Source organism: Siphateles boraxobius, unplaced genomic scaffold, assembly GCF_051911475.1.
Source record: "Siphateles boraxobius isolate OS27281-9 unplaced genomic scaffold, OSU_SipBor_1 7, whole genome shotgun sequence".
NCBI lineage: Eukaryota > Metazoa > Chordata > Actinopteri > Cypriniformes > Leuciscidae > Siphateles > Siphateles boraxobius.
The window spans coordinates 33,634,907-33,649,215 of record NW_027509197.1 but is presented as its reverse complement, the minus strand read 5'-3'; the positions used below and the strand labels follow the sequence as shown (position 1 = coordinate 33,649,215).

The following is a 14,309-nucleotide window of genomic DNA, read 5'->3' as shown; positions in this document are numbered from 1 at the left end:
TATGCATAATCATGATTATTCACATGATGTTGGCGAAAGTTTTGTATTGTTTGCACGACAGATGCATATTCTCATATTTTTGAGATTACCATGTTGGGCTGCGTGTCTATTTTTTTTAAATGCATCAACTCAAAAAGAATAATGTTGGTTAGATTGCTTGTGTTACATGAGAAAATAAATTATTTGTTCTACCTGATGTAGATGATTTAATGCAAGAGCAGATCAGGACAGGTCACGGTTTTTATGTCAAACGGGTCGGGTTGGGTACAGAATTAAATCAGTGCTGCTCTCCGAGAACAGGACGAGTATTCTGTTAAGTACTGCGGGTGCGGGTTTACCACACAAGACCCGATCAGTACTCTGTTTGACGGTCAACAACCAATGAGGTTCATTATCTCGTGGAAGCTCAAAAATGCTGGAGAAACACAAGAACCAATGAAGTTTGCTGTTGCGTATCAAACAAGGAAGGTTGAGCTTCCGTTTATGTTTGTTGATCATTGTTTATGGGTGAGTAATTGACAGAATTTTTATATTTGGCAAACTATCCCTTTAATCAAATCATGGTACAGACTAGTGTATATGAATATTATTAAAGTGCAAAAAGACTGCTATTTAAATAGCTAAATTTAAGACTGCTATTAAAAATAGTCTGCAAGTGTGAATTAGTGCCACGGTTTTCGTCTCCCACACATACTCAAGCACATGACAATCGTGTCGGTTTCAGCATCTGCTATATCACTATACGAGGGCACTCCACATGAACATGATCTCCAAAGCTGGATTAAAGAACAATTCAAATGTAAAAACTGATTTTGGGAAAAAATACAACTGATTTCATAGGGACACACTCATACAGGCCCACAAAACCATACAGATGATACAACATGCCTTTACACATCCCGACCAATCTGTGAAACACAGAATGTGTGACCACAACCACACTAAGAGATGTATAGGGCAGCACAGTTGATGTAATGGCGCCAGAGAACAAGCCTAGTGTGTGTGTGTGTGTGTGTGTGTGTGTGTGTGTGTGTGTGTGTGTGTGTGTGTGTGTGTGTGTGTGTGTGTGTGTGTGTGTGTGTGTGTGTGTGTGTGTGTGTGTGTGTGTGTGTAAGAAAAGGTTCTGGTTATCACAGTGTGAGGTGCAATGGGGTGGTTATCTAAAGACCAGGCCAAACGGCCGAGCCACGACATGACTCTCCTGTCTTATCAGCAGTGGGTGATGGAGCGATGGCCCTCGGCGGCGTGGGGGAGGGGGAGGATCATGCACCATTAACAGGCAGGGCGGACAAAAGAATCCAACAGACATGTACTGCTCATGTACACATATATGCTATGGACATCCAATGTTAGAATAGTGCAACATTTGCATTTCCAGAGAGAAAAAATAAGACAGTTCTGGACAGGGACTACATATTTTAAAAATCAGCTATTCAGTGGGTTGTGTGAATGAATAGCAATTGGATAAGGAAACGGAAACCCTGTGCAATTAGCCTGGTTTCAGGTTCAACTGACAGAAATCTGAAAATGCATTCTAGGGTTAATACTGATGCTAGACAAGATGGGGCTCCAAACTCGTTTAAATTTGGCTTCTTTAGCCTTAAGAAAATGTTTTCTTTTCCATTACAATGCACGAGGACATTCCTTTTAGCCGCCGAATTATATGACGGGACTTTTTTTTATTGACACAGCAATCACACACAGCAGTTCAAAACTGATTGTGATGATTCTCATTTGTAAGTCAATTTGCATACGTGTATCTGTTAAATTAATAAATGCAAATGTAAAAAGAAAAAAAACTTGAGATGTGACACAATGGCCATCTAAATGTGAGATGCTTTAGCAGGGTTGAATTTAAAATGATGCAATTTAAAATTTAAAATTAACACGTTAATAACACACTTGCGATTGCATACAAGTTGAATTCTTATTAATGGTTTCCACATTCTTTGACAGATGAATATCTGTTTTCCAGTCTTTTTTGAATAGTAATACTATATCAAGATTTTATACAAAAACAAAAAGGCTAATGTAGAGACTAAAAAGGAAAAATTCAGAATAGAGAAATTTCCAAGACATACTTAGGTCTGGAAATCATATTTTAAACTCCCATGACTATATAAACTCTGTGCACATTAAAATACAAACACTCATCTAAGCTTTTTCAAGATACTGCCTCAATTTTAGGAAATTAGATGACAAGCGCATGGTTTCTTGATGTGCAATTTCTTGGTGCGTGATTTTCCGTCCCTACTTTTACTTCAAAATAATTAAGTACAATACCCGCAAACCAAGGATTCAAGGAATCTGAAGTGAATATCACAGTGAGGGCAGAATGTTCCAAAAAAAAAAAAAAGAACAGCTTCAACAAAGTGCAGTCAAAGCACTAACACCGATCTGCAGAAATAAACATGCCAGCTTCCTCAGGCAGTCTCAGAGACAGGGGCAAGGGATATCGCTGACTATTGATAGACGTGGCTCAGACCATTTTGCCTTTGTGAGCGTTGACACAATAGAAGTAATGTCTGCAGTTCCAGTCAAAGGAAATGACTGCCCTACCATTCCCGTTATCAAGCACAAAAAGCAACAAACCAATACAAAAAAAATTTATTCTTCAACACTCTAGACACTTATTTTAATAACACACTAAGGAATAAGACATGTTGAGAAAGCTATATATTGTCAGAGCTCTGGACTATCCGCATGCCTAAAGAAAATCTGCAGACCTTTTCTGCAACGATTTTGGGGGAAAATATGGAGAGTTCTGTAGATATAGGATTTAAATATGGTAAAATAAGTTAAACAGACCAGAATGTTCTACGCTCTTATTGGTAGCAGAAAGCATAGTAAATTAACCAAAGTAATGTATGTAAAATAAACACAAATGAGTATTTATTTTGATTTACTTATTTTGGTCACAATTTGATTAAAGATTACAAAGAGACCAAATATCATTGAAAAAATTTCCGCCCATGATTCATTCACAATAAGACCAGAACCGTGCGTTAAGTAAACCGGAAACCGGATACATTTTCATGTTGACTACCACCTCCTTGAGCATTACTGTTCTGTTTTGTGTGTAAGACGGGTGTCTTGTGATGGCTGTGAGGCTGTCCGCAGGACATTCTCTGACACAACACCAATAAAAAAAAAAAAGCCCCACAGTGAATCTGACAGCTGCACCAGAGCCAGGGCATGATAAACGCTGTCACTGTCACAAGCCTGTAATAAATGTTAGCTTCACCGAGGGATAGAGAAAAAAAGAGAGATACAGAGAGAGTGACATAGAAGAAAGAAAGCGGGTTAAGGAAGACCCCCTGAGAAAACGAGGCGTTGCTGAAGGGCTACCTTTCAATTTAGACAAAGGGTTGCTGAGCATTGAATACATTTGCAGGATTTTTCAGTGTACAAACTGCCTGCGGAGAGTCTGACCCGTGTGTAATAGCGCTGAGAGCACCATCAGCACAGGCTACGGGAGAACCTGGGCCATAATTGGCAATGTGATTGCTTTCTGTGATTCATGAGTATGCATCAGATCTCAATTACACAATCTTGCCAAGAGTCCTCTTTAAATATTTACTTAGAGCGTCTCAGCATGCAGGCTTGCAGCGTGCGCTGCTTCCATCCATTGTCCTTGCACTTCTTTATTCAGGCATAATGAAGGGGAGTTATAATGCGGCAGTCTGCAATAGCCACCACGATGATGGTATGTTATGCCGTACAGGCTGCAAAGTTCCTGAACCTTACATTTGTAATGAGTCTCTTCATTAGTAACTGTGGGACTCAATTCCCTTAAACTGTGTCTCTGTGTTGCAGTAAGAAAAGATATAAAAATAAAATTGCTTTCTGTTTTAATCTAAGGTCTAGTTTTTCGGTCCATAAATTGTATATTATTGTTCCAATATTTACAGAGCAGGACAAAAAAAGACAGTGTTTGAAATCTACAGCAGGGGCCTGAATTACAAATCAATAAAGAAAACAAGCCGAACACTTCCAGGTCAATAAATGAATCCACAGTGGAACACTTGTTTAAAAAAAAAAAAAAAAAAAAAACCTTATAAGTTATGGCAGAAATCAGTACAAGTATTTTTACATCACGGTAATAGCACAAATAAAGATAACTTGAAATATATTTAAAATGAATGGTTAATATATAAAACAATTAAATAAATATTATATATTTTTGAATAATCTAGAGAATTAAATATTTTACAAATACAAGGTACTCCATCTCATATAATAATTTTTATATGGAACTTAATAGATGCAATAGACATTTTGAATCAACTTGATGACCTAGACTTCGCCGACGACCTCGCACTTCTCTCCCACAGCCAGCAACAGATGCAAGACAAGAGAAGACCAGTGTGTTGGCAGACACATCAGCGCAAGTTGGACTCATAATTCACAAAGAGAAGACCAAGATTTTTAAAACCAACTCCAGTAACACCAACCCAATCACACTGAGCGGAAGTCCTCTGAAGGAGGTGCAGTCATTCACCTACCTGGGCAGCATCATCGATCAACATGGTGGAACAGAAGCTGATGTCAAGGCAAGAGGCGCCTTCATCCAGCTCAAGAACATCTGGGCATCCAGAGAGCTGACCTTGACTACCAAGATCAGACTGTTCAACCATAACGTGAAATCAGTACTGCTGTACGGCGCTGAAACCTGGAGAACATCCAAAGCCACCGACAGTAAAATCCAAACCTTCATTAACACCTGTCTCAGAAGGATTCTCCACATCCGTTGGCCATGCCAACTTCCAATAGAGGTAGAAATCAGGAAGAGAAGATGGGGTTGGATAGGACACACCATTCGCAAACCACCAACAAACATCACCAGGCCGGCTCTCAGGTGGAACCCTCAAGGCAAGCGGAAGCGAGGCCGCCCAAAAAGCACATGGCGACGTGAACTCGACGCAGACGTCAAAAGGACGGGCTTCAACTGGAGTCAACTAGAAAGAATGGCCCAGGACAGAAATCTCTGGAAGTCTATTTTTGGCGGCCGATACCCCGGGAGGGGTGGAGGACATAACTAACTAACTAACTAAACTAACTAATAGATGCAAACCAAAAGATTAATCATAAATAAAATAATGAAATTCGCTCACGTTGTTTGCGAGCAAGCGCGTCTTTATGCGCTGTCAGATTGGTCTCTGAGATCGACAAATTGAGAAGACCCTGATCGAGTCATTAGAAGCGATTAATCGAAGAACAGCGATCGCTGGCCGATCAATCGGAGCACCCTAGCCAACATTCCTGCCTGAATACCTGGTTCACACACTGGTGAGACTGTACACCAATGAAGCAGAGCGTTTGAGTAAAACAATGTTGAGATTAAATTAAAACAGCATAGTAAATGATAAACATTAAACCAATAACATGGCACACTCCTTATTAAGTAACAAGAACAAAAAGAAACCCAGAAATCGTGGAGCGGATTGTCTACAGCGGACGTTTCAAACTGTTGCATCAACACTGTGGTTAAACACCTTCATCCAGGGCTGCTGACATGTTCAACAAGTCAAATACTGTGTCACTGTAGCCACAGGTCACGTAAACTCAACTTCTAGACGGAATAAAGAACCCACCACAACAGAAGCATGAAAGCTCAATTCTCAACTGAGAGAGCTGAGCTTTGATAATGAGGGCCAATATGGCAAATCATTACTCAGAGAATTCTATCAAAGAAAAGAAAAAATCCCAGAAAATTCCACGCTTTAATTCTATAATGCTTTAAGCAGCACAAAAACAGGGCTGGTCGATACATTATATTTACTGTACATGCAATACTAATTTGTTGGCAATGTATAAATCAACTAACATTGTGATTATTTTATCGTGTTTTTATATTTGCCCACTTACAAAAACCACATCAGTAAGCTAGATTCACAGCTGCTTCTTACTATAGCAAGTTTTAGAGAATTAAAACATTTTAATGTTGTCTCTGATTTAAACCCCAGCAGCAAAAATGCAGAGTGCAATGAAGTTTGAAATGTTTGCTTCAATTAATCGGTTCCATGATTCAACTTGAGTCGTCATACAAGTTCACAGAAGTTTTTAAAGACTTTAAAGATACCTGTCTTGATTATTTTTAATAATTTACTCTTTACTACAAAAAATAAAATAAGATAAATTAAATCAACCTTCTACAGGATAAGCTATATAATTGATATTTAAATGTTTGAAAAATATTAAGATATTTTCATAGCTATATAGCCTAATCCAAACACACACACACACTTCAGGGATAAACGCGGCTGAACAGATGTACTGTAACACACCAAGCAAGCTCATATCAAAGCTGCTTACTTCCTCAAACATACACACTCTGGTTATTAAGAGCCTTAGGGGAATTATTTACAACTCATACATGTTATATTCTCATAAATGTGACAATTCAAACAGTAAACCACTGCTGAACTTACAGAGCGGTCATTGAGTATATAAACAAATGCACTTTCATCCGCAAGTAGCTTCAATAGGACTATGGCGCAAAGATCCTTTTTGCACTTGTTCCTCTTTCTGCCTGTTCATCATGGACACAAGGCTTCAATAGCACTCATCATTCATCTTTAGAGGCGATTCGAGTTTTACTGTTTATTTTTATGAAGACATACAAATTCGTGCTGGGAAGCAGTCGGTCTCCCGCTCCACGGCATGAATTTTAATAGATTGCTTAAAAACTCAGAGCGCTCTCCACATCACTGTTAATAATCTGCTTCTTAGGAAGAATCTAGTTGTAAATTACAGTGACAGGGCAAGTAGATGGACAGAAACTGGAAGGAAAATGCAGAAAGTCAGGCAGCACCTGAAGCGTTGGATAAGTGAATCACCATAAACATTTTACCCTTTAGTCATGCTGGAACACATCATTTCAAACATGTTAGCGTAACTCTGCCAGCCTAAACACTTATTACAACAGCAGCGTGAAACCAGTGACAAAAGTGCAGTTTACCCTATCAATCTCTGATGGAGAGCTGACAGAAAAAACAGAGCACTGCCTGATTAAAAGAATATCTCACCCAAAATATTCTCTCGAGACGGCTGTATACTGTGTGCACATGAGTTTAGCGGTTTTTGAACGTCCATTTGGCTATAATAAATAGGGGTGGAAATCTTTAGGCACCTCACGGTCCAATTATTTTCTTCTTACCAACTCTGTCTGAATATCAAATTTATTTGTGCAAGATTACTCAAGTAATTGTTATGATTATTACTGACGACAGATAGTCTAATAGGCTGCATTCACACTTAGGCAAATATCTATTTTAACATCAGAAGTTTTGTCCTGTAACTGACTGTTTACAATAAATTCACATCATAAAAGCATTTTAAGATGCAAGTGTTTTTAAAGTGCCCCATTATGCTTTTTTTGGATTTTACCTTTCATGTAGTGTGTAATAGAACTGTTTGTGAATGTAAAAGGTCTGCAAAATTTCAAAAATCAACGTGCACGACAAAGGAAGTTATTGTCTCCCAAAGGAAAGAACTGATTCTGAACTGCCTGAAACGAGTCATCAGTAATTCCAGTCTTACTTCCTGCGCAAACCGTTGGTTTGTAACAAATTTGCATAATGCCAGTCTATGGTCTTCATTGGCTGCCTGTGAACAATCTCTACTTTGACTCACCCCCAAACACTAGTTGTAGCCGAGGTCTGGAAAAGTTTGTTTTCTGTTATAAACATGTTAAGAAGACACTGTTTTCTGCACTGTGAAAGCAAATCCCCTAACCAATCAGAGCAGAGTAGGGTCTCGGAAAGGAGGGGTTTAGAGAGAACGGATGCTTTATCGAACCATTTCAGACACTGTGAGAAAATAGACAATGCTGCAATGTATATTATTAGAAAATTAAAAAGGTTTTTTTTTTTACCCTTGGATGCATGTAGGGGACCTCCTAAACTAAAATAGGAACTTTCAAAATAGCATTGCATGTGCACTTTACTCGCTTACACGAGCACAGCTGCATGCCGTGAGCATCCTTCAGACATCTATCAATATAAGTGAGTTTCGCGTATTGAATACATACTGCATTTCAGTACATAACAGCATAAATTATGCCTTCATAGAGCATTTAGAAGAGAAGACAATGAAATATCGGCTGGTGAAACTGCACATTGTCAAGCAAAGAGCACAGCGCATATCCTGTGCAAATCTGAAGTTTCATAATCAAGATATGAAGATAGAATCAAATGCAATCGACTCGAGAATCGTTTTTTTCCACCCACGACAATAAATACGTAATTTCAGAAGTTGAAATACAGTGCATTAGTCATATAGACTACTTCATAATGTTTAGTTTTTTTTTTAGTGTTTTTAATCAATTATGGGACTTGACAGCATCCGGTCACGGTAAGCTTCACGTATGGAAAGAGCTTTGAAATAAAATGCATAAAAAATGTCTACTTTTGTTTTGCCCGGAACAAATAACAGCATAAGCACAGGTTTGGAATGGCATGAGGGTGAGTAACTGATAGAATTTTCATTCCATTCAAGTAATGAAGCCCAGACCTACCGTAAGAAATAAACCCAGAGCCATATGAAAGCCTAGACTGATATTTGATATGTTCCCAGAGATAGTATGTGATGTGGCATATTACCAAAAAATCAGTATAATATGTCAGCCTCCAGGTAAACTGTGCTCAAGGGAAATGCTGTTTGAGAAAAGAGCCAGTAAGGGAGCTAATGATGAACGTTACTGGATAAACATCTCAGTGTGCTGAACTGTGTGGCTGCACAGATCCGACCATGAAAAGCCACCAAATCCCTGCATTGTCAATTACCATTATCAGCATCTCTGGCTCACGGCTCCAAGCTGCTGAACTGATCTCATGGCTGGTAGAGCGCATGCTGTGTTGTGCCCTCTCAGAAAAAGCATGGCATATTCGTTTCTCAACATTTACACTTAGGAACAGTTTACCCAAAAATGGAAATTATGTATTCTTTTACTATACCTCAAGTAGTTTCAACCCCATAGGACATTCTTTCTTCAGTCAAACATAAAAGGGGAAACAATTCTGATCTGGGTTGCTTATTTTATTGCAATTACAAATAACTCTACTTTGTTAAACATCAAATCTGGATTTAATTTATAGATCAATTAAGGAATGATACAGTCAAAATGTAATGAATCTCATGCATAAACACTTCAGCCTAAACACTGTCATCTGAGTCAGGTACTGAAATTTAAAAAAAAAAAAAAAAATTCACATTATGGTACATTTTTGAACCCTAGTGTGCAGTATCAGTAGTGCATGACCGGTCAAGCGAGCTGAGACCAGTCGCTGGAGGTGTTTTTGACATGACGCTGGATCAAATGAATGTTCTGTATTCAATGCCTGCTTTTGGACATTGGACCTGCACTCAGCTTTATCTGATGTTGGGTAACTGAGACACTCTAGCACTCTCCTTGACTGCTAAATTAACAAAAAGCAACAAGGCTAAATGCATTTGTTGCACAGCAGGTATAAGATTTTTTGGATGGTTCAGATTCCACCCAAACTCTACTTTTACAGCTTCACTGTACAACAAACATAAAACATAAAGCTTGTCAAGCAATTGGGATTTTTCAATACCACAAACTGTGGGCAATATATTGTTCAAAAGTTTGGGGTCGGTAAGATATGTTTAATGTTTTTGAAAGAAGTCTATTATGCTCACCAAGGCTTACTCCATTTTATTAAATTTATATAAATAAAATGTATTCCCTGTGATGATAAAGCTGAATTTTCAGCATCATTTCTCCAGTCTACAGTGTCACATGATCCTTCATAAATCATTCTAATATGCTGATTTGATGCTCAGCGAACATTCTTGATTTTTCAGGATTCATTGATGAATAGAAAGTGTAAAATAACAGCATTTGTATGAAATCATGAAGACATTTATAGGCTAATATTGCAAAAGACTTCTGTCCATTTTGATCAATATCTTGCTGAATAAAAGTATCATTTTTGTACTATTCCCAAACCTTTGAACAATAGGGTTTACATTTTATTTAAGCAACTGAGGTGTAGACATGCATTTAAAAGTCAAGTATGCCATTTCTGTGCCATCACTAAACTGAACTGCAAACTGCCAAATGTGCAGTTTACAACCAATACTGGTAATCTATCACTAAAATATGATCTCAATAAATGCAATCTCATACTATCAAACCACCACAGATATAGCCAATACATGACACAATACACCACATCTATAAAATCTTGTTTGAGAGGCATAAATCAATAAGCATACATCTCTGCCAATATTACAGAAAGCCAAAACAAATAGTCATTATGGACTTTTAAAATTATAACTAACCAGAGGAGACTCTTCCAATAAAAGCCCAATGAATGAAAGCACTTTAAAACACCAAGAAACAATCAGAAAATGTCCATCCTTCAAAGAAAAGAAGGGGGGGGGGGGGGGGGGGGGGTTAAAAGCTCCCTCGTCTTGTTCTGGCATCTCTAGGTCAGCTCATTAAAACAGATGGGGGTTCAGCAGTAAGTTCAGCATGAGGATGTGAAATCAAAGCCATATGCTTCAGAACAGCATCTGCCATATTATTACAGACACAACAGCACCAAGACCACAGGAACATCAGTAACAATAATGCTTGGAGAAAGAAAAAAAACCTCTATCCTTCCTAACCCTTTGAAGCCGAGGACCAAAATGCCACAACCGTCCTGAGCGAATCCATCAGTTAAAAAGCAGTCTAAAAACTCCAACAGTTAGTGCTGAAAGTCAATTCTTTCCTAAAGCGATTTATAAAGAAATAAAATGACAGCATGCGTTAAATAACATACCTGCAGTTGGGTGGAGGATCCAGAGTGATTTCTGCAAGCTCTTTCTGGATTCTGCGAGAAAGAAGCGAGGGAGAGAAAAGAGAAAGGGAGAGATGGTGAGAAAGCTGTGAGAATTGCAAGCAGCCGGGGAATTACACTGCCCTCTACCTCTGCTGTGTTTACTGCACGGCTGGCTCTCCCTTCAGCACAGCTAACATGGCTGCTTCCTCTTTGTTCTCGGAGGCATAACCCGAATCCCATAACAGGAAAACTTTGCCGTGCTCGTTTCTGCCTTTCTCTCCATTGCACACCGTTGATTTTCACCTCGGCTCAAAGCCCTCAGCCCTTAGTTCACACCCCACCCCTCATCTACGCGTTTAAGTCACTTTAAGCACAAAAGATTTTCTTTTAAAGCTTATATGCAAATGAGGTAGAGGGAGGGAGGGGGGTGTGCTTCGGCATATTTGACAAGAGCTTTAATGCACAGCTCGGGTGCTGTTACTAAAGCATTATCAACAGCGTGTAAGGGAGCCAGGGCAGGATTTTTGACATTTTCTAAGAATAACTGTTTGATCTTTCATTTCTCCCACATTGAGAAAGTCTATGGTGTTTTTAATGAGCACTATTATGGATTGATTGGTTAACGTTTTTTCAGCGCCAAATCCACCTCGCTATGAAATTTATGGGTAGAATCGCTGTATTTGCACCAAAAAAAAAGCATCTTGGTTAAAACAGAAACCACGAGGCAGAGCGATTTGACTCAATCCTCTTGCTCCTCACAATAACTTTATGTAGAAGTTTCCGGTGTCCTAGGAGAACTTTTACTTAGTGTGCTTCATTGAAATTAAAAATAAGCCGATGACACATCATACGGTTTCTTTGCTCAGGCAGTTAAGTCATTATCTAAGCTTAGTGCATTTGTTCTCAAGTACAGCTCACAAACGCCAAAACTGTTAATTGGTACATTGCAAAAATAAACCTGAAACACTTATTCACAAAAAGTGATGATAAAAAAGGAGTGTTGACAGAATGGATGCCTGACTTTACTGAATGACATTTAATCCTCAAAACAGCTAGAGAGTGAATGGCATCTTTACCTCTTCGCACTGGAGGATAATTTGGCTGTTGTTTTGCTGGACAGTTTGGTGGATTTCTTCTGCTGTTGTGGAGGCGTGGGTTGTTTTCGCTCCTCTTGTTCCTCCTCTGGTTCTGGCACCGGAGGATCTCTCTGATCCGCATCGGAACTACCGCTGCTGGTGCTGGGACTTTCATCATCTGACCGTTGTCTTTCACTGGACATTTTCCACCTTTATAAAGAACAACAAGAGGTTCTGAACCAGGGCTGACTCTGATCACAGAAAAGCCCTTCTGGGTTATTATGAAATAGTTATTCTGGGGTTTAAGAAAATCACAAATTTGCTCAGTAACTCAACGTTTCCTGGAACCCTAACCCCTAAGTTTCTAAATACAAACAGAAGCAAGTCATGTTTGATGAGCTTGCCAGGAAAATAAGCAAACTCTCAAGTGACATATCACAGAAACTTATTTAAGACTATTTCTACAAACAATCAGTTGTAAGTCTCTTTGAACACTTATTTCTGTATCTATTTTTATCCACTTCAGCTTTACTTACTTATTAGAAACACTGGTATCTATGACAAATTTATAGAAGTAACACTTCCTTGTTAAAGTGTGCACAAGTCAGAATGGCAGAATGACTTTAAAGTTCAATTAAAAAAATACTAGTAAGATGTAAGTAACAACTACAATACACGCAAGTCTCTTAATAATTAGGTCTTTCAGGGAAACTAAAATAGATTAGCAACTATTTGAATAGTTATAAGAAACAAAAATAATAATAATAATCACAGGTATCTAATGACCAGGTACAAGTCAAACTTGAAAAGATACCAGCAACAGCTGGAATGCATACCATCTGGAAGTGAATAGCTGATATCTGAATCACAGATTATCATAGAATTTAATAGCATAAACATGCACCTAGCAAAAAAATAAATAGTCACTTGTCACTATTGGAATGGTTACTAGTAATGAATAAACACTATAGCAACTAGTCACAACTATCTAATGAATTACTTACATTGATACTTAGGTATTCGTTTAAGGAATGAACGCTAAAATTGCTTGCCATAAGAGCAACAATCAAAAGGACTCCAATATTTGGACTCTGAGAACACAAGCAAACCGATAGCCGATCCAATTACATCAAACTGTTCTCATTCTGAAGGACAAAACGTCCACGTTGTTACACGTTAAGCCACATACACACTAACTTAATCCATTAGCGACTGAGCTGATAGTATTTGTAAATAGCGCAGCGGCAACATTGTTGCAATCATTATGACGTTTCACATGGATCCGCGATACATTGTATCAGTTTTGCGCTTAATGTTACAAGCTGCAGAGCGACCATCACACGTTCACAAAACCCTCCTCTGCAAAAACAGCCCTGAGTTTATTCGCTTTCCATCTGCTGAATAGGTGCAAGTGGCTGAGCTTATGATACTAAACGAGAAAAACACACGGCTGTTCCAGCAGAATCTATCGCTGAGAAGAAGGAGAATTCAAGAGCTGCAAAGGAAAGCAATAATTGCACCTATTCGCAGCATGTCCACCCCCTTCACTTTAGGAGAACAAGGCGATATCGCGAGCAGATTGCGAGGAAAATTCGAGTCGTTTACGCACGCCGGGGCGAAAAGATTCAGATTGGATCTTTTAAAATCCTTTGTAAGAGGTTTGTTATGGTAGGAGGCACTCCAGTATCAGCATGGTGTACCAACTGATGCGTGAAGTCAGTTTCGAGCTCCCCTCTCTTCAGAGCTGAAAACACTAAGAAAGGACGATGTTACCCCGCCTAATGTGGACTCTACGACACCCTTAGAGCTTCTCCTTTACCTTACACGCGGTCCTGTCCTGATCTGGGGTGGTTAGGAGTGTTAAAAATCCAGTTGAAATGGAGCCGGGAAGACGACGGGCTCCGGCCGAGCTGTGTACATTGGAGAGTAGGAAGGAGAGGAGGCGCTGCAGTTTTACTCGGAACCGACGGGTGGCGCTGTACAGCGCGTGGACATAAGCGTCTACCGCGTTGGATGGTCCCACACAACCTTTGGTTAAACCAACGTGAAACTGCATCACTTCTCGATATGCTCCACCTGAGATGGATTTAAAGTTGGGACACCATGCGTGTGGTGTGGAGAAGACAGGAAGACATCACCGGCGACAGTCGTGTCTCGTGTCGTCGAGAATGAGGGGATGTTGTGGCATCAGGAGGAAGTTTAGACATGTTGTTGTGAGGGCTCCATGGTGAGAGCAATCAGCTCACGGAAACTTTGAGCGTGGGTGAGAAGTTTGGCTGGAATTCCAGTGCAGGTGGGAGTCCCTGTGCAGCACTGCATGACTTACTGCATGGCTTCTCTATTGTCTCCTTCACTACAGTCTGTACGACTTCTCCATACTCTATAGAGTGTACTTCTCTATGCTGAGTATATTTTACCTCCCTATAGTCTGTATTACAGT

At 39.3% G+C, this 14,309-nt stretch overlaps 1 protein-coding gene across 1 annotated transcript in view; it reads right to left on the bottom strand.

The window, feature by feature from the left end:
* Positions 1-13,828, bottom strand: part of ube2e3 (ubiquitin-conjugating enzyme E2E 3 (UBC4/5 homolog, yeast)) — a 44,713-nt gene extending 30,885 nt beyond the window's left edge. Inside the window, exons 1-3 of the mRNA XM_077216008.1 lie at positions 13,689-13,828; positions 11,870-12,079; positions 10,794-10,844 (exon numbers count right to left, since the gene is read on the bottom strand). Of these exons, the coding sequence (XP_077072123.1) occupies positions 10,794-10,844; positions 11,870-12,072 (254 nt within the window). The 5' untranslated portion in view covers positions 12,073-12,079; positions 13,689-13,828. The remainder of the gene's footprint in view (positions 1-10,793; positions 10,845-11,869; positions 12,080-13,688) is intronic.
* Between the last annotated feature and the right edge of the window lie 481 nt (positions 13,829-14,309).